The sequence below is a fragment of the Dama dama genome, chromosome 13 (genome assembly GCF_033118175.1).
Source record: "Dama dama isolate Ldn47 chromosome 13, ASM3311817v1, whole genome shotgun sequence".
In the NCBI taxonomy this organism is placed as follows: Eukaryota; Metazoa; Chordata; class Mammalia; order Artiodactyla; family Cervidae; genus Dama; species Dama dama.
Window position 1 is genome coordinate 49,350,255 of NC_083693.1, and position 23,982 is coordinate 49,374,236.

General features: G+C 35.9%; 1 protein-coding gene across 1 annotated transcript in view; it reads left to right on the forward strand.

Annotated features, from left to right (window-relative positions):
* The window catches only part of SCFD1 (sec1 family domain containing 1), a 113,003-nt gene that overhangs the window by 19,100 nt on the left and 69,921 nt on the right, over positions 1–23,982 (forward strand). The window contains exons 6-10 of the mRNA XM_061159074.1: positions 204–291; positions 4,980–5,069; positions 8,755–8,810; positions 9,739–9,824; positions 12,437–12,536. Coding sequence (XP_061015057.1) covers positions 204–291; positions 4,980–5,069; positions 8,755–8,810; positions 9,739–9,824; positions 12,437–12,536 — 420 coding nt within the window. The remainder of the gene's footprint in view (positions 1–203; positions 292–4,979; positions 5,070–8,754; positions 8,811–9,738; positions 9,825–12,436; positions 12,537–23,982) is intronic.

Genomic DNA, 23,982 nt, shown 5'->3' on the forward strand with positions numbered 1-23,982 from the left:
TTTATTGCCTAGTCTTGTTTTCTTAATTGTTTTTTAATGTTAATTTCTCATTTTTGCCCAGTTAGGCAATCTGCAAATGGCATAATTTTTAGTTATTGAATATAATTATAATTTTTTAAATTTTACCATTGGTAGATTAAATCAAACTAAATGTATATTCAATATTATAAAATTGATTTGAAAACCTTTTCTTTTGTTTCTAGGTTTTTGATCAGTATCTCAATTTTATTACTTTGGAAGATGACATGTTTGTATTATGTAATCAAAATAAGGAACTTGTTTCATATCGTGGTATGTAAAAATAAGAATATTGTAATTCATTGTTAACAAAATGAACAGTGTACTGTAAAAGAAAAAAACTGAACATGTTTAGTGCACTCCAAAACCAGCTTTGTTTATAGCACATAAAGAGAACAAGTCTCAGACCGAATTCTGCCACATATAAACAACATTTACTAAATCTGTTTAGTGAAGCTCAGTGAAATGCAAACTATCTGACATTTTAGGTACCCCACAGCAACTTGCACGAATACTTCACTCATGGCAAGTAAGATAGTATTTTAGTAGTAGGATTCAGTTAATCTTTTAGTACTTTGATCTTTGAAGAAGTTTACTTTGCTTCTCTGTGCAATGGTTTCCAAGTCTGTAAAACAGGAATAATAATAATACTATCTACCTCAGAGTTTTTGTGGGAGTTAAATGCTTTCTTGTATGTTAAATGCCTGGAAAAGTTGCTGACATTATTGTAACTGCTGAGCAAAGGTTGATTATGTTGTCAAGGTCAGACAACAGCAGAGAGTCAGCAGCTACTAAAGTCCTATTATGGAATGATGTGTGAGTACCATTTTCAAATAGAGGTTGTTGTGCTATGCTGTGCATAGTTGCTCAGTCATGTCTGACTCTTTGCGACCCCATGGACTGCAGCCTGCCAGGCTCCTCTATCCATGGAGATTCTCTAGGCAAGAATTCTGGAGTGGGTTGCCATGCCTTCCTCCAGGGGATCTTCTCCACCCAGGGATCGAACCCAGGTCTCACCCGCATTACAGGCAAATTCTTTACCATCTGAGCCAACAGGGAAGCCCTGTTCATGCAGTAGTAGGATTGAGTACTGGTATTTGATCAAATGCTATCTAATCCCCTCTGAAGTTTGTATTCCCGATTTTGATAAACTGACCATCTCTTAGGTGTAGATGAAAATTAACACGTGCACACACACACAAAAAAAAATCCACACCACGTTTTATTGTGTGTTGATTTTTTTTTTCTTTGTGAAAACACTCTGAGATCTACCCTCTTAACATTTTTTTAAGTATACAATACAGTATTGTTGACTTTGGTACAGTGTTGTGTGGCAGCTCTCTAGAACTTACTCATCTTGCTTTGTGCCCATTGATTAGCTGTGTCAGACATTTTAAGGAAAATTACAGCGTATAGAGGATGTGATTAGCCAATTCATTGAAATAATTAATTTGGTACCTTAGGATTGAGATGTTTGGGAATGACTAGAGTTTAAGTGGTTCTAACATAGGGAGTATGTCCGTCCCATGGTGGTATTTGGAAATGTGTAAGGACAGTTTTGATTGTCACAATTAATACTAGCATTTAGCGAGCGGGGACTTGCGATGCTAGATGTTCTGCAGTATGTCAGCCATACTCACACAGAAAATTGTTCTGCTCAAAATGCCGCTTATATCCTATCGTAAAACATGGAACCAGGTGGTAAACTCCCAAGAGAAGAGAACATGAATCTTTTGGTTTTACCTCACTCCATAGCATACCTTCTTGTTGAAATTAGGCAGCATCTTGAAATGGGTGTACATATTTGCTGAATTGTGCATATAAGAGATTTTTGGCAGTACTGTAGTTACTTACAGAAGTCTGTTTATGTTTTACTGACCTTTAACTTAATTAACTACTAAAGTTGCTAAGTTTAAAACTAGTTTCCTTCAACCTTTAAGCTAAAATTGTAAATATTGTTACACTGTTTACAAATATGGCTATGTGAAAACAAGCACCTTTTCTTAATTCTTTGATCAACTGGCTCAGATTGAACCGACTAAATTCTAGCAGACTTAGTCAACAAACTTAGTTTGTCAAATTCCCTTAAACATTTTAACTTGGATTTATAAATTCAGCATATTAATTTTTAAATATTTTTAATCAATGTATAGTCAATTTACAATATTATATGTCACAGGTGTATAATATAATGCCTCACAATTTTAAAGGTTATATTCCATTTATAGTTGTTATAAAATATTGGCTATATTCCCTGTGTTGTGTAGTATATCCTCGTAGCTTATTTTATCTTGACTTATAATAGTTGTACCTCTTAATCCCTAACCCTATGTTGCCCCCCTTCCCTCTCCCCGCTGGTAACCACTTGTTTGCTATCTATAGCTGTGAGTCTGCTGCTTTTTTGTTATATAACTAGTTTGTTGTGTTTTTTTAGATTTCACATGCGAGTGATGTCATACAGTATTTGTCTTTCTGTCTGACTTATTTCAATTAGCATAGTACCCTCCAGGTCCATCTGTGTTGCTGCAAACAACAAAATTTCATGATTTTTTATGGATAAGTAGTTTTAAGTTCTTCAGATACCAGACCAGGCAACTTTATAAATCTTAACAAACAAAATCTGCCCAAATATTTAAATAATTATTAAAAATAGTTAAATTTATAGTAAGTCTAAAGTCATTAAACATTCTTGCTTATAAATGTTTTCTTACATCTCTCAAAAAATCACATCTGAAAGTATTACTGAATTTAAAGTATAAATGTATTAGTTTTAAAGTATAATCACATGGATAATTGTTCAGATTCTCAGTAGTATAATTATAATATTAGTGATAGAGTGTTCTGTACACTCTTTACAATATAAGCTCATTTACTCAAAATAACTTAATGAAGTTGTATATTAATATTATTTCTATTTTCTAGATGAAAAAAACTGAGGCATAGATATGAAGAAGCTTAATAAGGAAATGGCAAAACCAGGTTACTACACCCAGGCAGTCACTCAGAGTTAGTGCTCTTAATCATTATGTAGTTATGTGCCCAATTCTCTCAAACATTACAGGTGCTTTAAGTAGTAATTTTAAACAGGTTGTTCCTAACATAAATCAAGTATATTGATACCATGGATTGAGTGTGTATCACCTGTTTATTGTGGATTAGGAATTTATTCTACAAAGGATGCAGAGTTACCACCTCAGTTAAGCTTAGGCTAATGTCTCAGACAAAGCAAGTAGCTGTTGACAGTGGGTTGAACTTATTGCTGGACAGTGTTTTGACTGTTGAGGTCAGTTGTTTCAGAGGTGTGGGACTAGGGTATAAGACCTGGAGGCTGGAGGCTTCCTACCAATTTTTACCTGAACCAGTGATTAATTTTAAGAGTTCAGTAAAAATAAGGGATAAAATGCTGATCACTTTTTTCTCCTTTCCCTGTGTTGTTTTAGCCATTAACAGACCAGGTGTCAGAAATAGAAACTGTTCTGGACACTATAGTTGCCAGCCTCTTTTGCTTTTTTGTTTACACTGGGTTGGTGTGCCTTGAATTTATATAATTCATATTATGCCATTTCTGTCATCTGATTTGAATGGATGGCAGCCTGCAATACTCAATAGCAGCATGTTTCCTCATCTGGATTATAGTTAAAGTCTTTTTTTATTTTTATGTTCTCTGCATGTACCATACTTTCTTTGAATGCTTTGATATGTCCAATTGGATTATGATTTCCTCTCATGCTGATCACAGGTCATGCTAAATTTTATGTTTGTTTTCACATTCAGGTTGCTGGGAACATAAAAATAGTATATAAATAATATTTTAGTCCAGTCAGTCATTTGGCAAATAGTTACTGAGCATCTACTTGTCAGACATTGGGCCTGCAAACTCAGAGAGTGGGGAAGATATATGAGGCAAGGTCTTTGACTGTCAAGGAAAGTCTTCACAGTGAAGTTTCATAAAATGCAGCCACAGCAAACTATTTTTCAGATGTGGAAACCATGATGTAGTAAAGTAGCCAGAACAGCAAAGTCTCTGGTTGTCTACCTAGTGAGTAGGCTTGCCATCTCTTTCTTTATTCTTCCCTCCTGACTAGGGACCGTTATTCTATCCTTTTAAAAACATTTGAAATGTTGGCTCTTAAAGTTCCAAGACAGAAATGGGACAAAAAAGAAAAAGTGTATAGTCCCAGGAATCCTGAGGTGTTTGTCAAAACTGCAGATTCCCTACGATTATCCCAAATCTATTGAATTGAATCCCTGAAGGTAAGGGCTTAAGAATCTTTAGTAACTTTCAAAGAAACTTCTTTCTCTTCTTTCATATTCTTGGAGTGATTTTTATACTCGCGAGAGTTTGAGAACCACTTAAGTACAGTAGTATATCAGAAAAGAAATTCATACAATTTGTTACAAGACAAAGAAAATATACGTGATGTTGATCGTGCCATAATTGATTTGCATTGGCCTTTTCTAGCTGTATTAGATAATAAAATCTGTAGTTTTTTTGAGGTCATCTAACATTTGTGAATAAAATTAAGGAATACAATATTTATTTTCCTGTTTGCTGTGGCAAAAATTTTGTGTAATATATGTGGTAGGTTTTTCTTTTTTCTTATTAGTACTCTAATACAGTACTCTTCGAATACTAATAAGATACTTATTAGTAGTAGGTATTAGTATTGGATACTATTAGACACTAATAAGACACTTATTAGATACTTATTAGATACTATTATATACTAATAAGAAAAAAATATGATGCTACTTACTGCTACTACTGATATTGAGGGGTTTTTTTTTTAGGTATTATAATTTTTAGTGGATAGTTGTTCACTTAAAAAAGGTTTTACTTGTTTGAAGATTGCAAAGATTGTAAAACTGCCTGCTGATATGTGCTTAGTAATAATATTAAGATTTTAGTAAAAATAAGGGATAAATTCCAACTTTTTTCTCCTTTACCTGTGTCGTTTTAGCCATTAACAGACCAGATATCACAGACACGGAAATGGAAACTGTTATGGACACTATTGTTGACAGCCTCTTTTGTTTTTTTGTTACACTGGGTAAGTTTTCAAATCTGTATTTCTTCAAAGTAAGTAAATTATTTAACAACTCATTTTAACCTGTTTCACTGTAATGTGATCCCTTATTATCTATCTGGATCTGTATAAACCCTCTCCAGAGTTGGGATAAAACATACATTCTGTACTTTATAAAACCACAGTTCTTTTAATAATTTGATTGACATCAAATTATTAAATGAATTTAGCAGATCTCCTGAGTTGTTGCCTTAAGACATCTTTGGTAATTGTGACTTTCTGATATATTGTTTGGTTTGCTGGTGGCTTCACCCGTGTGCCTGTTAGTTTTCTTTTAATATATCATTTTGAAAAGTTTCAGATACTCTTCTGATTAGAGAGATACATGCCTTTTAACTATTAAAGCAAATTCCCAAGGCTCCAGAAAATGCTGAATTTATATAACCTACTAATCTGATGTATTCTCAACTTTAAGCATTTCTTTGGAATATCTAAAGTTACTTTTAGCTACACTGTGTTTGATATCTACTGTGTGACTTTATTCTTCACTAATAATGGATCTGAATATTGCTTATATGTGAAATCTAGAAAAATGGTACAGATTAACTTATTTGCAAAGCAGAAATAGAGTCACAGATGTAGAGAATAAGCTTATGGTTACCAAGATGGGGGGAAGGGGGTAAATTGGGAGATTGGGATTGACATGTGTATACATACATACACATACACACACACACACTATGTATAAAATACATAACTAATGAGAATCTACTGTATAGCACAGTGAACTCTACTTACTGACCCGTGGTGACCTCAGTGGGAAGGAAATCTAAAAGACTAACGTGTGTGCATATATCTGATTCACTTTGCTGTACGGCAGAAACTAACACAATATTGTAAAGCAACTGTACTCCAACAGAAAGAAAAAAAAACAGAATGGATCTTTTTAGAAACCTTCTAATTGCAATTTTAATTTTAATTTTGCAGACACTGAAAACCTTTTAGTTAAAATGATCCTCACACTAGGTTATTAAAATTTCTCTCCATTTCAGAAATGAGAAAATGGAGAGATAGATGCATAGTTCAGAATACAGACAAAAGTTTGACAAGAATTTGCACACAGATATTGGGGCTCCTCCTCTCTGTGATTTTTCCCTTTAATTTCCAGCCCTGAACTCCAGGCTTTGGTTCCCCAGCTCAGTGAGTTTTCTGTTTTCTGCTTGAGCTCTTTCTCCTATGTGCCGTGTAAACTGAAAAGTACCCTCAGGAGGAAAGCTAGTTAAGAGTCTCTCTTGGTTTTCAAGCATTTCTCTTTAAAGAGTTTTACCCTCCTCCACTTTGTACATGCTTTTGATTGTTCTCAGTACCTTCAAATGGGATTGTTGTTGGGTTTTGTTTTTTAAAGAACACACATGCATACCACTTTTAGTCATTAAACAGACATAGTTAATCTTTCTGTTTTTGCTTTCACACATATTCTCCAGAATTTCACTGATTGCTAGAGTTACTGTGGACATTAAGGTTATTTTCAGTTGATGATAACTGTATTTTCAAAGTGAAGGTAGATTGAAATAGAAGTATGCAGGTCACTGAAGTGTTAGAGCCACATTTATAATGTGGAGTATTAGAAAGTGATCTTTCTCAAAGGAAAAATTGAAACTACTGCCAACCTGACATCAGTCAGTTCAGTTCAGTCCCCCAGTTGTGTCCGACTCTTGGCGACCCCATGAATCGCAGCACACCAGGCCTCCCTGTCCATCACCAACTACCGGAGTTTACTCAAACCCTTGTCCATTAAGTTGGTGATGCCATCCGACCATCTCATCCTCTGTCATCCCCTTCTCCTCCTGCCTCCAATCCCTCCCAGCATCAGGGTCTTTTCCAGTGAATCAACTCTTCACATGAGGTGGTCAAAGTATTGGAGTTTCAGCTTCAGCATCAGTCCTTCCAGTGAACACCCAGGACTGATCTCCTTTAGGATGGACTGGTTGGATCTCCTTGCAGTCCAAGGGACTCTCAAGAGTCTTCTCCAACACCACAGTTCAAAAGCATCAATTCTTTGGCACTCAGCTTTCTTCACAGTCCAACTCTCACATCCATACATGACCACTGGGAAAACCATAGCCTTGACCAGACGGACCTTTGTTGGCAAAGTAATGTCTCTGCTTTTTAATATGCTATCTAGGTTGGTCATAACTTTCCTTCTAAGGAGTAAGCGTCTTTTAATTTCATGGCTGCAATCACCATCTGCAGTGATTTTGGAGCCCAAAAAAATAAAATCTGACGCTATTTCCACTGTTTCCCTATCTATTTGCCATGAAGTGATGGGACCAGATGCAATGATCTTAGTTTTCTGAATGTTGAGCTTTAAGCCAACTTTTTCACTCTCCTCTTTCACTTTCATCAAGAGGCTTTTTAGTTCCTCTTCACTTTGTGCCATAACGGTGGTGTCATCTGCATGTCTGAGGTTATTGGTATTTCTCCCGGCAATCTTGATTCCAGCTTGTGCTTCTTCCAGCCCAGCGTTTCTAATGATGTACTCTGCATATAAGTTAAATAAGCAGGGTGACAATATACAGCTTTGACATACTCCTGTTCCTGTTTGGAACCAGTCTGTTGTTCCATGTACAGTTCTAACTGTTGCTTCCTGACCTGCATATAGGTTTCTCAAGAGGCAGGTCAGGTGGTCTGGTATTCCCATCTCTTTCAGAATTTTCCACAGTTTATTGTGATCCACACAGTCCTGACATAGAAGATAACAAGAATAAATTAAGTGAAAAAAAGTCAATTTAAGGAAAGACAGTATATAAAATATTCTATATACATGCCACACACACACTTATTTAAAAAATATGTAGTATATAGCCTGAAAGCATTCCTATCTAATTCTTAATGGAGATTATTTTGGAATGCTGGAATCAAGTGGATTAACTTTATACATTTCTAATATTTGAGTTTTCTTAGGGCAGACATAAAAATAGCTTGCCATCAAAAGAAAGCAAAGTTTTAAAAAATGTACTAATATCTCATGTTTTTATTTTCACAATTGGCTGAGCATTCTTTGTGTAGAATGTAAAATGCAAAAAATTTCAGCATATAAATATTATAGTGTTCTTAGTTTGCTTTATGAGATTTTGCAGTTTGATTTTTTTTCTCATTTTAGGATTTCAGCCTTCAGTAAAATTTGGAATAATAGAAATTAAGAAGTCTAAAATGAGTAGGTTTGATAATAAATTGAGGCCAACTTTTAGGAGCATTTTATTAATACATTATGTAAAGAGTGTGTTTTCTACTGTCTTTTAATTAGTATTTTTTTTAAAAAGACTAATTTGTAATACAAAAAAATAACAATAGCAAACTGTTAAATTAGATGAACTCTTTTCAATCAAGTATTAAAGTGAACCCAGTGGGTAGAGAGTATACTTTTTTGAAACTGCCTATAGGGTATCAAAGTGCTGATTTAGTTAGTCCACTGAAAAGATAGGGTCACACTGATTGGCTCCTACAATATAAAGGTCATCTTTTTCTGACTCCCTGATGTTGTCTTCATTATGGGAAAGTCCATTTCCTCTCAAAATTATAAATCCTTATATGTTTGCAGCCTGAGATTTTACACATCTTTTATATATATTATTCTTTGATGCCAATGTATTTTATAAGTATTTTAATTAAGAGCTGAAATCATTGCTAACATCTGTTATTAAAATAGGTGCTGTCCCTATAATCAGATGTTCAAGGGGAACAGCAGCAGAAATGGTAGCAGTGGTGAGTTCATGCAAATACCCATTGCGAGTAAAGATTATTGTGTCAGTTGTTTTCCTTACGTTCCTAAAGTGTTTCTGTTAATACTAAGTATGTATACTAGTTATGGGTTCTGTATTAAGTGCCAAAGACAATTTTTTCTTTTTTAACATTGGGATTCCACCAAAAACAGAAAGTAATCATTGTGATCTTATGATGGAGTAAAATTATTTACTCCAATGTGAATGTGCTCTACCAGCCCTGTTTCTTTTTTACTGAAATATGTATTTCTCATTTAGCGTTGTCTCTCTCAGTAGTATTTTATACTTATTTGGTTGCCCTAATCATGTAATATATACTTAATGTCATTTAACAAACATTTGTTAGCAATTATAATCATTTTTTAAATGATGAAGTATGGTTTGTTTTCTCTTAATACTTTGATTCAGTGTAAAATGAGCATTCAAAAATTGCTTTAAGGATTAAAAAATGGTTAGAGACATTGTAGAGGTACTGAAAAGAAGGTAAATGGTTATGGAAAGATGGAAGAAGATACACAAACATTTTTGGGTTTTATTAGTCCAGATGAATCGTTGGCAACTAGAGAGCTGGTTTCTTTCGCATGTTCCATTTCTATTCTGGAGCCTCTTGTAGCCACACTGTAGACAGCTTCCTTAATACAGCAGAGGGTGAGTCGTTATCTAAAGTAAAAATCGTCAACCAAAAGTGATTTTTAGTGAAATCTGGTCTGAGTCACAGTAGAAATAGCATTGGTCTTTTCAAGTCCAAGTTAGGATGATATTGCATAATAAAGAAGCTAAAATGTTAGAATTACTGTTTTATAAAAGAATTCTAAATTTCTTAGTTTAAAATTAAGAGTACATTGTGTACTACCCTATATAAAGTTCTCTGAACTTTTCTTTAAGAGTTAATGTAAAATTTCATTTTTCAGAAACTGGATAAGAAACTTCGGGAAAATCTGAGAGATGCAAGAAACAGTCTTTTTACAGGTGACACACTTGGAGCTGGCCAATTCAGGTATTATGTTAGTTAATATACTCTTGAAAATGAGGGTGTTTTGGTTGTTTTCCTTGTCTGATAGAATATCCTTATACTGGAAAGTCAAGATCAGGGTTTTGACTCAAATTGTTCTTAAAAATACAAATGTAATATTTTATTTAATTCACCTTCCTTTGTTGGAATTTTCTGTTTTGCATTTTTATCATCTTTTATAGGATAAATTTTTCTGTTTAAACAGTACCTGTGCCTGGTAGATGTTCAGTAAACATTTAATGAATGAATGAGTATATATTTCCCAGTAAGTTAATATTACACTGTGTGTAGAAACATAAAAATCAACCACAATGTAAATATATAATATTAAAGATAAAAGTTTTGCTTTGTTAAAAAAAAAATACATATTTTTCTGTTTATATAGCTCTGACTGAAGCCACTTTCTTTTAATTATCATTTAGTCTTTTAGTAATGAAAAAAAGTAAATGAAAAACTTGTAATGCCTATGTCAGTTTCTACCTGTCTACTAACTGGTTTCCATTTTTACATTAAAATATCAGCAAAGTATTTTTGTCTTTGTTACCATGTGTAGCATAAGTAGATAATACCAAAGTTATTGATGGCTCTATTATTATTGAATAGAAATACTCTTTTAAAAACTACCCATTATAGTGCGTGTAACTTTTGATTAGTAAAAATAATGGACAATATTGGGGTGAAGAAATAAACCCATGCCATTGGCTAGAAATTATTTCAAGGGAAATATAGTATTTTGGGAAATATAGTATTTTGGAATATTGTTACCCCTCATCTTAGGTGAATTAATAAATAAAGCCTGTGAAAATAAGTTGATACTCAAGAGTATAACTACCTTCCAGGAATTACCATTTTATGGTAATCTTGCATAGACTTCAAGTCAATTTGATGGCTCCTGCAGTCTTGTATATTATTCCTATAATTTGGAGTTAACACTAACATTGTGTTTCAATTGTTTGTTCAGCTATTTCGTTAAACTGTTCTTCAGTTTCACTGCTCTTTCTAAATATTCTTCTAAATATTTTTTATTAAGTACAGCAGAGATATCAAATTCTCATCTAATTTTTTTTTCAACAGAAGCAACCACTGTATCATACCTTACTGAACAGTTCCTTTTTTATTGTGCTCTGGTATAGGCCTTGGAAACTAATATAAAGGCACTGTTTTATTTAGATAAGTTTTTTTTTTAGTGTATTCACAAAATCGTAATATAATTGTCTTATTTTTACTTTGTTATATGCATTTCTAAATTATTTGAATTAGGGGTCAGTAGCCTTGTTGGGGAGAAGGCCATGGCAACCCACTCCAGTTTTCTGCCTGGAGAATCCCATGGACAGATGAACCTGGCGGGGTATAGTCCATGGGGTCGAAAAAGTCGAACATGACTGAAGCGACTTAGCAGGCAGGCAGGCGGGCAGCCTTGTTGGATTATTGTTAAATGTATTTAAATCCAGTTGTAGCTAATGATTCTTACCAAGAATTTGGTAATGTCTAGAGACATATCGGTTGTCACAACTGGGTAGATGCTACTGGAATCCAGGGGTGCATTGTGGGGCGCTGCTATACATTTGACACCACAGAGGACAGCTCCTCATAATAAGGAATTATTCAGCCCCAGAAGTCAATAGTGCTGAGTTAAGAAACCCTGCCACAGGCTGTGTTCCCTGCCCTCCACCTAGCTGTGAAATAATAAACGATGGTAGGTGGTGGTAAGGGCGCTACTCCTACTTTTTTATAAGCAAGTCTTATAATTAGTGCAGTTGGGAATTCATTGTCTTATACCCAGTAGGGTGTAATGAGTTACTGAAGTGGTCAGAGGTCTCTTGCAGGAGAAAATATATATGGTAAATATAGTCAGGCAGCTATGCTTATTGAAAATTGATGTGTACTCTTGATACAGTAGTGTCTCTAAAGCAAAAACTCTGTGACTTTTGGAGACACATGATAACCAGATGACTTTGTGCCTCAATTTGCTTTAATTGTAGTTTATTTTGCATCTAGATGATAATGATAGAGTTAAACAATATTTGAAGTGTATGGTAAGTGAATAATTATATAATTAGTTACTGTTGTTGCATGATGTTTAGTGTCACGTAGTGGGATAGGGTTTTTGTGAGGCTCTTCTCTTGAGTCTGCTTTTTTGAATTTGTGTTTACAGGAAAAAAAATGGAATTTGTAATTTATGAAACTGTTGAACATTTGTATAAATTTGTAAGATCCTACTGTCTGCAATTGTTTTTCCTGAAGTTGACAAAGGATTTTCATTTTTTTCCTCCAAAAATGTAAAACATAAATCTGAGTAGAAGCAATTTATTCTTACTTTGATAACTATAAAAATTATTCTATGGAAGTATTTGTATAGATTTTTTTCCTTTAAGAAGGTTGACTAAGACATAACCTGTATCATACACAGGCTCTAGGATAGTCCAAAGCACTACTTGATTGTACTTGAAAACTTTTTAGAGAGAAAAGTTTTATGGAATATCAATATTAACATACGTATTGTTTATATCAAAATGACAATATTGACAATATACTGAAAGTATTAGAAGTATACATTGGTATCAATAGTTACATAAATTTTTTTAATATATTTACAGCTTCCAAAGGCCCTTATTAGTCCTTATTGACAGAAACATAGATTTGGCAACTCCTTTACACCATACTTGGACATATCAAGCGTTGGTGCATGATGTACTGGTAAGAGACTAAATATACCACTTCTGCTAACACGTAGTAACATTCGGTGGTCTCCTTAACTTAAAATTAACATCACGATTACAGAAACACAGATGAGCCAAGGATGGAGCCAAGAAATAGAAACAAAAAAAGGAATGGAATTTGGAATCACTGGATGTAGAGGCTGGAGAATAGTGAGACCTTGAGGTTTAAAGTTCCAAATTTATAGTCTTTATATTACAAAGATAAGTCAGTGGTATTGTTGAAATGATGGGGGAAGAAAGAATGGAGGAAAATGAGTGGCTGGACTTTTTTACAATTTTTAATAATGAGTAAGTAAATAAATTTGTTCTCCATAGGGAGAAAAGCTGTTTTGTTTTGTCTTTTTTTCTTTTTCCCTGGGAATCTGTTAAGTCTCATTTTATGATAAAAATGAATAGTATTTTTATATTACATTGTATGTTTTCTGAAATAATTCCACATAGGTAATTTCATGCTTGAAACTAAAAACTAAAATCTGTATTTATATATGCATATATTTATCTACTAAATATTACAAACCGCATGTGATATACACAGATAAGTAAAAACAGCCCTAGTCTCAAAGGCAATGTAAAGAAACGATGTACACAAGTAATTTCTGTATAACACACTATATAAAAAGGGCCAGAATAGTCCCCGTTTGTAAGATAGAAAAATTGAGACACAGAAGCTAAAGAATTTGAACCCAAAGTATTGACTCTGCCAAGATTAGCACCCTGTAATTTACTAAATCCTAGCCCAGGTTTCTAGGTAGTATGGTATTAGATAGCGTCATTATGGCAAAGATTGCCTGAAAGGTCATGTAGAAAGGAAATGGAAGATGATGGTTTTGGTTTAATGGTTTATTTCTTTAAAACACAGACTCTAGCTGTGAGAGATGTTAAGATTACGGGTGGAAATCGGCAGTTCTGTGCACTTCCCTGTCCTAGAGTCCTTTGCCATCCTGGACTCTAGGATAAGTGTTAATGATCGTGGTCAGCTCTGATTCAGTGGAGAGAATGGGAAGAATCGAAGGGATGCTGAATTCAACTCTGAGTAGCAGAACATGGAAACTAATTCTCATGACTCAGTTAGAGGCTGAAGAACTACTATTGCAGTACCTACTCTTTGACAGAACATTCTAGACCCTTGTTTTAGCAGTAAAGCAAGTGAGAATATTCCTTTCTTCTTGTAGCATTCTTTCTTGTAGGAGAGACAAGCAATAAGTAAACAAAATATGTAATATTTTATAAGGTGAAAAGTAATCTGCAGAAAAGTAAAGTAGGTAATGGTGAACAGGTTTGCAGTTTTAAAATAGGGAAGACCTCGCTGAAAAAGAGACATTTGAGGGACAACCTAAAGGAGAGAGGTACTAAATTTATGTCACTGTATGGGATAGTTAGTTACTCGCATTCTGGGCAGAAGGATGCCTGATATCTTCAAAACATGGCAAGGCAGCCAGAGTGGCCAGAGCAAGTGAGTCAAGGGAAAGGAGCAGGAGATGAAGTAAAATGGAACACAGGGTGCAGTGTAGCATAAAGGCCACTGTAAGGATATTGATTTTTTTTTTTTTTTAATATCGTCTTTCTTGCTTCACTGGTCTTTGTTGCTGCATGTGAGCTTTCTCCAGTTGTGGCGATTGGGGAGCCAGCTGTGCGCAGGCTTCTCATGGTGGTGGCTTCTCCTGTTGCGGAGCATGAGCTCTCGGGCACGCGCGCTTCAGTTGTTGCAGCACGTGGACTCAGTAGTTCTGGCACACGGGGCCTAGTTGCCCTGTGGCATGTGGGATCTTCCTTGACAACCTATGTCCCCTACATTGGCAGGTGGATTCTTAAGCACTGGAACACCAGGGAAGTCCAGGATATTGATTTGAGGGAAGTGGAGAGCCACGTGCAGTTTTGAGTTAAAGGAGTGACATCTGATACACATTTTGAGAGTATCAGCCTAGCTATTGTTTTCCATACAGTGTAGTGGGAAGACCAGAAGAGACTTTTTGGCCAAGCTAATATATTGAAAGACTCCTTGGGGCCATAGAAAGGGTCAAGAAGATCAGTTTAGAGTTTCAGTTATCTTAAGAGATGGTAGATAATATAAGACATCAAAACAAACAATCTGGAGAGGTTGCAGATCTCTCCCTTTGAATGGAAAATGGATTAATAAATAGTATGCATGTCTACCAAAAAAAAAGAGAAGATGGTAGAGGTATACAGCAGGATGGAAGTGGTTCAGTTCAGTTGCTCAGTCGTGTCCAACTCTGTGACCCCAAGGACTGCAGCACACCAGGCCTCCCTGTCCATCGCCAACTCCCAGAGTTTACTTAAACTCATGTCCATTGAGTCGGTGATGCCATCCAACCATTTTATCCTCTGTCATCCCCTTCTCTTTCCACCTTCAATCTTTCCTAGCATCAGGGTCTTTTCAGATGAGTCATTTCTTCACATCTGGTGGCCAAAGTATTGGAGTTTCAACTTCAGCATCAGTCCTTCCAGTGAATATTCAGGATTCATTTCCTTTAGGATGGACTGGTTGGATCTCCTTGCAGTCCAGGAGACTCTCCAAGAGTCTTCTCCAACACGACAGTTTAAAAGCATCAATTCTTCGGTGCTCAGCTTTCTTTATAGTCCAACTCTCACATCCATTCATGACTCCTGGAAAAACCATAGCCTTGACTAGACAGACCTTTGTTGGCAAAGTAATGTCTCTGCTTTTAAACATGCTCTCTAGGTTGGTCATAACTTTTATTCCAAGGGGCAAGCATCTTTTAATTTCATGGTTGCAATCACCATCTGCAGTGATTTTGGAGCCCCCAAGAATAAAGTGTGTCACTGTCTCCACTGTTTCCCCATCTATTTACCATGAAGTGGTGGGACCAGATGCCATGATCTTAGTCTTCTGAATGTTGAGTTTCAAGCTAACTTTTTCACTCTCCTCTTTCACTTTCAGCAAGAGGCTCTTTAGTTCTTCTTAACTTTCTGCCATAAAAGGGTGGTGTCATCTGCATATCTGAAGTTATTGGTATTTCTCCCAGCGATCTTGATTCCAGTTTGTGCTTCATCCAGCCCAGCGTTTCTCATGACGTACTCTGCGTAGAAGTCAAATAAGCAGGGTGACAGTATACAGCCTTGATGTACTCCTTTCCATATTTGGAACCAGTCTCTTGTTCCATGTCCAGTTCTAACTATTGCTTCCTGACCTGCATATAGATTTCTCAGGAGGCAGGTCAGGTGGTCTGGTATTCCTATCTCTTGAAGAATTATCCACAGTTTGTTGTGGCCCACACAGTCAAAAACTTTGGCATAGTCAGTAAAGCAGAAGTAGATATTTTTCTGGAACTCTTGCTTTCTCAATGATCTGACAGATGTTAGCAATTTGACCTATGGTTCCTCTGCCTTTTCTAAATTCAGCTTGAACATCTGGAAGTTCACAGTTCATGTACTTGTTGAAGCCTGGCTTGGAGAATTTTGAACATTTACTTTGCTAGCGTGTGAGATGAGTGCAATTGTGCAGTAGTTTGAGCATTCTTTGGCATTGCCTTTCTTTGGGATTGGAATGAAAACCGACCTTTTCCAGTCCTGTGGCCACTGCTGAGTTATCCAAATTTGCTGGCGTATTGAGTGAAGCACTTTCACGGCATCATCTTTTAGGATTTGAAATAGCTCAACTGGAATTCCACCATCTCCACTAGCTTTGTTTGTAGTGATGCTTCCTAAGGCACACTTGGCTTCGCATTTCAGGATGTCTGGCTTTAGGTTGCTGATCACACCATCATGGTTATCTGGGTTGTGAAGATCTTTTTTGTATAGTTCTTTGTGTATTGTTGCCACCTCTTAATAGCTTCTGCTTCTGTTAGGTCCATACCATTTCTGTCCTTTATTGTGCCCATCTTTGCATGAAATGTCCCCTTGGTATCTCTAATTTTCTTGAAGAGATCTCTGAACTTTCCCATTCTATTGTTTTCCCCTGTTTCTTTGCCTTGATCACTATGAAATGTAGAGTAATCGAATTGACTGATGAATTGTATGTGAGATGTAAGAGAGAAGAGCCAAAGATGATGCCAAAGTTTCAGTCATTGTGAATGAACACTATTGAGATGGGAAAGATGTGGAGAAGCAGTTTTCGGGGGAAGATCAGAGGTTGAGTTTTGGACATATTAAATGTGAGATGCTTATTAAAATACTGAAGTATAGCTAATATCATTAGGTAGTTAGGTAGTTGCTATTACCTGTACTTTAGTATAGGAGTGTGAAGTTAAGGAGAAACGTCTAGAGAAATAAATTTAGAAGTAGTTCATATATAAGTGGCATTGAAAACCAGGAGGTAAGATGGGATCGCCATGGGAATGAATATAGATAGAAGAGAGAAGAGGTCTAAGAACTGATATCTGAGGCTTTTCAACATCTAGAGATGGGAGTGGTGAAGAGGATTTTAATGGTTTTATTTATTTATGTATTTTGGCTGTGCTAGGTCTTCCTTGCTGCATGGGCTTTTCTCTAGTTTTGACAAGTAGGGCTGCTCTCTAGTTGTGGTGCATGGGCCTCTTGTTACTGGGCATGGGCTCTGAGGCAGGCGGGCATCAGGAGTTGGAGCTGAAGGGCTCAGTAGTTGCTGTTCTTACCTCTGGGACAGAGGCTTAACAGTTGTGCACCGGCTTAGTTGCTCCATGGCATGTGGGATCTTCCCAGACCAGAGACTGAACTTGTTTCCTGCATTAGCAGGAGTATTCTTTACCAATGAGTCATCAGGAAAGGCCCTCAGAAAGATTTTTAAATGAGAGGAAGTACAGCACGTTTATGTATTCCCCGTGATGAATGACAGAAAAGTTGATTGTAGAGATAAGAGTGTCTTATAGGTCTGAAGGAAGCATTAGTGACCAGAATGACTACAGACCAGGATTTCCTAGCATTGACATTTATTGACATTTGGGGCCTGATAATTCCTTGTTGTAGGGGGCTTTCGTATGCTTTGTAGGTTATTTAGCAGCATCCCTAACCTCCACCCTCTAGATACCAATAGCAGCCCTTAGTTCTGACAACCATTGTCACATATACCCAGGGGCCAAAGAAGGGCAGAATTGTCTCTTAAGAACTACTGTTATAGACTGATGATGGGGGCTTCAGAGCTGGAGTTGTTTTAGGGAAGAGGACAAGTGAAGAGTCTGGGAGTAACAAGGAAGATACCCAGCCTGATCTTGAGTCCAGTAGTATGAGATGTGTGACAAGTAAAAAAGAAGGTGATTGCTGTCTGAGAAGGCTACAGGAGATTGCCAGTTGTAGTTCAACTAAAGCAAGAAAGTACAATGGAAGTTGAGAATATATGTTCAGAACAGGAGATTTTGCTGATGACTGAGTACAAGTTCTAGAGGATAGACAGAGTGGTTTCAGGAATCCAATAAGAATGAGACATGGGATCTGAAAGGGGATAATATAAAGACCCAAATGGATTGATGGACTTGATGAGGTAGTTTTGATGGTGTCAAATTAGCTTTAATTGTTGGGACCCTGACTGTTGGGTGGGAGCAAGGCTCTTAAAGCATATAGTTCAGAGGTCACATATTTACTGCTGCCACTGGTACATGGAGGCTGTATAGAGCATCGAGAGACTGGGATCCATTCTAATACCTGAACTTGAAGCATTCCTGAAGGAGATGAAAGTATGTGCTGCTCTGAGTGAAGAAGATAAAATGTGTGTACAGGGTAATTGCAATATAAAGGAATAAGCTGAGTCCCCACTGTCAGTAGAGAACTTGAGAAATATAAGTTAACAGCACACATTCTCCCAAACTAGGCAAGGCTAATACTGGTTTTGAGATGTTTTTTTGTTGTTCTAGAGTGAAATGCGAATAATAAGGAATATGAAATGAGTTTTCCTGACTGATCTTTATACTAGGTTTTTTTTTTAATGCTTTACATTTTATTACCCTTGTAATCCTTATGAGATAGAATATACTGTTAATAATTTTTATTTTCTACTCTTTGAGGTTAAAATATACTTTAAAAATACAAGATGTTAGAAGTATATGACAGGGACTTGGGGGCTTTGTTCTGATCATCACAGAATAAAAAGTTGGAAACCGTGTATTTCCAAGGAATTCAATTCAACAAATACTAAGTGCCTCCTCTGTACCAGACACTGTGCTGGTCACTGGGATATAAGGAAAACCAAGCAGGCATGATCCCTGCCTAAGTAGAGGTTAGAATAGATGGGTTCTAAGTAACCTCCATGCAGCCCATTCCAATAGAATGGATTCCTGCAGACATTTGGGTTATTGGTATTTTTATTCTGTGTTATAAATAATAGAGAAGTGCACATCTCTAGTTAACTTTCTTTCTGAGTCTAGGTTCTCAGATTCCATATTACCCTTTAAGGCATCTTTTCTCAATAACATTATTAGAATATTTAGGTCTTATGAAAATACTCTTTAAAAATTTGTTTATAATAACCTATACAACTTACATTGACTTAATCCTGTTCGTTAATTTTAATACAGTTTGTAGATGTGGAAAAACTACAACTAAGATAGCACAGTCAATTGTAACCACGGCTTTTTGTTGTTGATGTTGTTGATGATTGTTAAAAACCACAGCTTATGAAGTTTCCTCCAAGCTTTTAAACTCCTTATTAGTTATACCCTCTACGTCCACAAGATGGAGTAAGAGTTCTAGATGAGACTTTCAAGTTTACCTTGAAATTGGAACTTGCTTTTTATATTAAGTATTTTTGCCTGAAAATCCAGAACATTGGTAATATTTATGTATTGGACCCTGGAAACTGCTGAGAAAATTCACACAGCTTCTCTGTATGTCAGAGGATAATTGTTGTCTTTTAATATGGGAAAGACACTCTTCTGATGAAAAACTTGGCAGCATGCCTTTCCTTTATCAGGATATAAGGAGCAAAATTAGTAATTAGAAAGTCATGATTCCTTTTTATTATGTCTTGGTTGCAGTGGCTATGGTTTTGATTGTTGAACTGCAATGAGTAGTTTTAGGCAAATGTAATGGACATTATTTCATCACAGTGTCTTGTCCTTTAGTTGGTCTTTGTTTTTTTTCAAATTTTGGGTGCCCTTTTTTTGTACCTTTGGCCCTCCACTACTGACTCATTATTGAAAATATTAGATCAGAATTTATACTAATATACATAAGGACTTTTAATAAAGTTTATTTTGTTCGTACCACTCAAGAAAAGGAAGTCATTTCCAAGTTAATATATAATGAAAGGGTATTAGAAAAACGTTTTAGAATCACTCATTTTCTTTTTTTTAATATAAATTTATTTATTTTAATTGGAGGTTAATTACTTTACAGTATTTTAGTGGTTTTGCCATACATTGACATGAATCCACCATGGGTGTACATGTGTTTCCCATCCTGAACCCCCCTCCCAACTCCCTCCCCATCCCATCCCTCTGGGTCATCCCAGTGCACCAGCCCCAAGCACCCTGTCTCATGCATCAAACCTGGACTGGTGATTCGTTTCACATATGATAATTTACATGTTTCAATGCCATTCTTGCAAATCATCCCACCCTCGCCCTCTCCCAGAGTCCAAAGACTGTTCTGTACATCTGTGTCTCTCTTGCTGTCTCACATACAGGGTCATCGTTACCATCTTTCTAAATTCCATATATATGCGTTAGTATACTGTGTTGTTGTTTTTCTTTCTGGCTTACTTCACTGTGTATAATAGGCTCCAGTTTCATTCACCTCATTAAAACTGATTCAAATGTATTCTTTTTAATGGCTGAGTAATATTCCATTGTGTATATGTACCACAGCTTTCTTATCCATTTGTCTGCTGATGGGCATCTAGGTTGCTTCCATGTCCTGGCTATTATAAACAGTGCTGCGATGAACATTGGGGTACACGTGTCTCTTTCAATTCTGGTTTCCTCAGTGTGTATGCCCAGCAGCAGTATTGCTGGGTCATCTGGCAGTTCTGTTTCCAGTTTTTTAAGGAATCTCCACACTGTTCTCCATAGTGGCTGTACTAGTTTGCATTCCCACCAACAGTGTAAGAGGGTTCCCTTTTCTCCACACCCTCTCCAGCATTTATTGCTTGTAGACTTTTGGATAGCAGCCATCCTGACTGGCGTGTAATGGTACCTCATTGTGGTTTTGATTTGCATTTCTCTGATAATGAGTGATGTTGAGCATCTTTTCATGTGTTTGTTAGCCATCTGTATGTATTCTTTGTAGAAATGTCTGTTTATTACTTTGGCCTATTTTTTGATTGGGTCGTTTATTTTTCTGGAATTGAGCTGCAGGAATTGCTTGTATATTTTTGAGATTAATTCTTTGTCAGTTGCTTCATTTGCTGTTATTTTCTCCCATTGTGAAGGCTGTCTTTTCACCTTGCTTATAGTTTTGTTTGTTGTGCAAAAGCTTTAAAGTTTAATTAGGTCCCATTTGTTTATTTATTTTTTTATTTCCAATACTCTGGAAGGTGGGTCATAGAGGATCCTGATGTGATTTATGTCGGAGAGTGTTTTGCCTATGTTTTCCTCTAGGAGTTTATAGTTTCTGGTCTTACGTTTAGATCTTTAATCCACTTTGATTTTATTTTTGTCTATGGTATTAGAAAAGTGTTCTAGTTTAATTCTTTTACAAGTGGTTGACCAGTTTTCCCAGAACCACTTGTCAAAGAGATTGTCTGTTCTCCATTATATATTCTTGCCTCCTTTGCCAAAGATAAGGTGTCCATAGGTGCATAGATTTATCTCTGGGCTTTCTGTTTTGTTCCATTGATCTCTATTTCCGTCTTTGTGCCAGTACCATACTGTCTTGATGACTGTGGCTTTGTAGTATAGTCTGAAGTCAGGCATGTTGATTCCTCCAGTTCCATTCTTCTTTTTCAAGATTGCTTTGGCTAGTCAAGGTTTTTGTATTTCCATAGATTGTGAAATTATTTGTTCTAGTTCTGTGAAAAATACCATTGGTAGCTTGATAGGGATTGCATTGAATCTATAGATTGCTTTGGGTAGTATACTCATTCTCACTATATTGATTCTTCTAATCTATGAACATGGTATATTTCTCCATCTATTTGTGTCCTCTTTGATTTCTTTAAGCGTGACCTTGTGGCGCAATGGTAGCGCGCCTGACTCCTGATTTCTTTCACCAGTGTTTATAGTTTTCTGTATATAGATCTTTTGTTTCTTTAGGTAGATATATTCCTAAGTTTTTTTTTTTTTTTTCATTGCAGTGGTGAATGGAATTGTTTCCTTAATTTCTCTTTCTGTTTTCTCATTGTTAGTGTATAGGAATGCAAGGGATTTCTGTGTGTTAATTTTATATCCTGCAACTTTACTATATTCATTGATTAGCTCTAGTAATTTTCTGGTGGAGTCTTCAGGGTTTTCTATGTAGAGAATCATGTCATCTGCAAACAGTGAGAGTTTTACTTCTTTTCCAATCTGGATTCCTTTTATTTCTTTTTCTGCTCTGATTGCTGTGGCCAACACTTCCAAAACTATGTTGAATAGTAGTTGTGAGAGTGGGCACCCTTGTCTTGTTCCTGACTTTAGGGGAGATGCTTTCAAGTTTTCACCATTGAGGATAATATTTGCTGTGGGTTTGTCATATATAGCTTTTATTATGTTGAGGTATGTTCCTTCTATTCCTGCTTTCTGGAGGGTTTTTATCATAAATCGATGTTGAATTTTTGTCAAAGGCTTTCTCTGCATCTGTTGAGATAATCATATGGTTTTTATCTTTCAATTTGTTAATGTGATGTATTACATTGATTGATTTGCAGATACTGAAGAATCCTTGCATCCCTGCGATAAAGCCCACTTGGTCATGATGTATGATCTTTTTAATATGTTGTTGGATTCTGTTTGCTAGAATTTTGTTAAGGATTTTTGCATCTATGTTCACCAGTAATATTGGCCTTTAGTTTTCTTTTTTTGTAGCATCTTTGTCTGGTTTTGGTATTTGGGTGATGGTGTCCTCATAGAATGAGTTTGGAAGTTTACCTTCCTCTGCAATTTTCTGGAAGAGTTTGAGTAGGATAGGTGTTAGCTCTTCTCTGAATTTTTGGTAGAATTCAGCTGTGAAGCCGTCTGGTCCTGGGCTTTTGTTTGTTGGAAGATTTCTGATTACAGTTTCAATTTCCGTGCTTGTGATGGGTTTTTTAAGATTTTCTATTTCTTCCTGGTTCAGTTTTGGAAAGTTGTACTTTTCTAAGAATTTGTCCATTTCTTCCAAGTTGTCCATTTTATTGGCATATAGTTGCTGATAGTAGTCTCTTATGATCCTTTGTATTTCTGTGTTGTCTGTTGTGATCTCTCCATTTTCATTTCTAATTTTGTTGATTTGATTCTTCTCCCTTTGTTTCTTGATGAGTCTGGCTAATGATTTGTCAGTTTTATTTATCTTCTCAAAGAAACAGCTTTCGGCATTTTTTATTTTTGCTGTGGTCTCTTTTGTTTCGTTTGCATTTATTTCTGCCCTAATTTTTAAGATTTCTTTCCTTTTACTAACCCTGGGGTTCTTCATTTCTTCTTTTTCTACTTGCTTTAGGTGTAGAGTTAGGTTATTTGACTTTTTTCTTGTTTCTTGAGGTAAGCCTGTATTGCTATGAACCTTCCCCTTAGCACCGCTTTTATAGTGTCCCATAGATTTTGGGTTGTTGTGTTTTCATTTTCATTCATTTCTTTGCATGGTTTGATTTCTTTTTTTTATTTCTTCTGTGATTTGTTGGTTATTCAGCAGCGTGTTGTTCAGCCTCCATATGTTGGAATTTTTAATAGTTTTTCTCCTGTAATTGACATCTAACCTTAGTGCATTGTGATCAGAAAAGATGCTTGGAATGATTTCAATTTTTTTGAATTTACCAAGGCTAGATTTTTAGCCCAGGATGTGATCTATCCTGGAGAAGTTTCCATGTGCACTTGAGAAAAAGGTGAAATTCATTGTTTTGGGTTGAAATGTCCTATAGATATCAGTTAGGTCTAACTGGTCTATTGTATCATTTAAAGTTTGTGTTTCTGTGTTAATTTTCTGTTTAATTGATCTATCCATAGGTGTGAATGGGATATTAAAGTCTTCCACTATTATTGTGTTATTGTTACTTTCCCCTTTCATACTTGTTAGCATTGGTCTTACGTATTGTGGTGCTCCTATGTTGGGTGCGTATATATTTATAATTATTAATATCTTCTTGGGTTGATCCTTTGATCATTATGTAGTGTCCCTTCTTTGTCTCTTTTCACAGCCTTTGTTTTAAAGTCTATTTTATCTGATACGCATATTGCTACTCCTGCTTTCTTTTGGTCTCTATTTGTGTGGAATATCTTTTTCCAGCCCTTCACTTTCAGTCTGTATGTGTCCCTTGTTTCAAGGTGGGTCTCTTGTAGACACCATATATAGGGGTCTTGTTTTTATATCCACTCAGCCAGTTATTGTCTTTTGGTTGGGGCATTCAACCCATTTACATTTAAAGT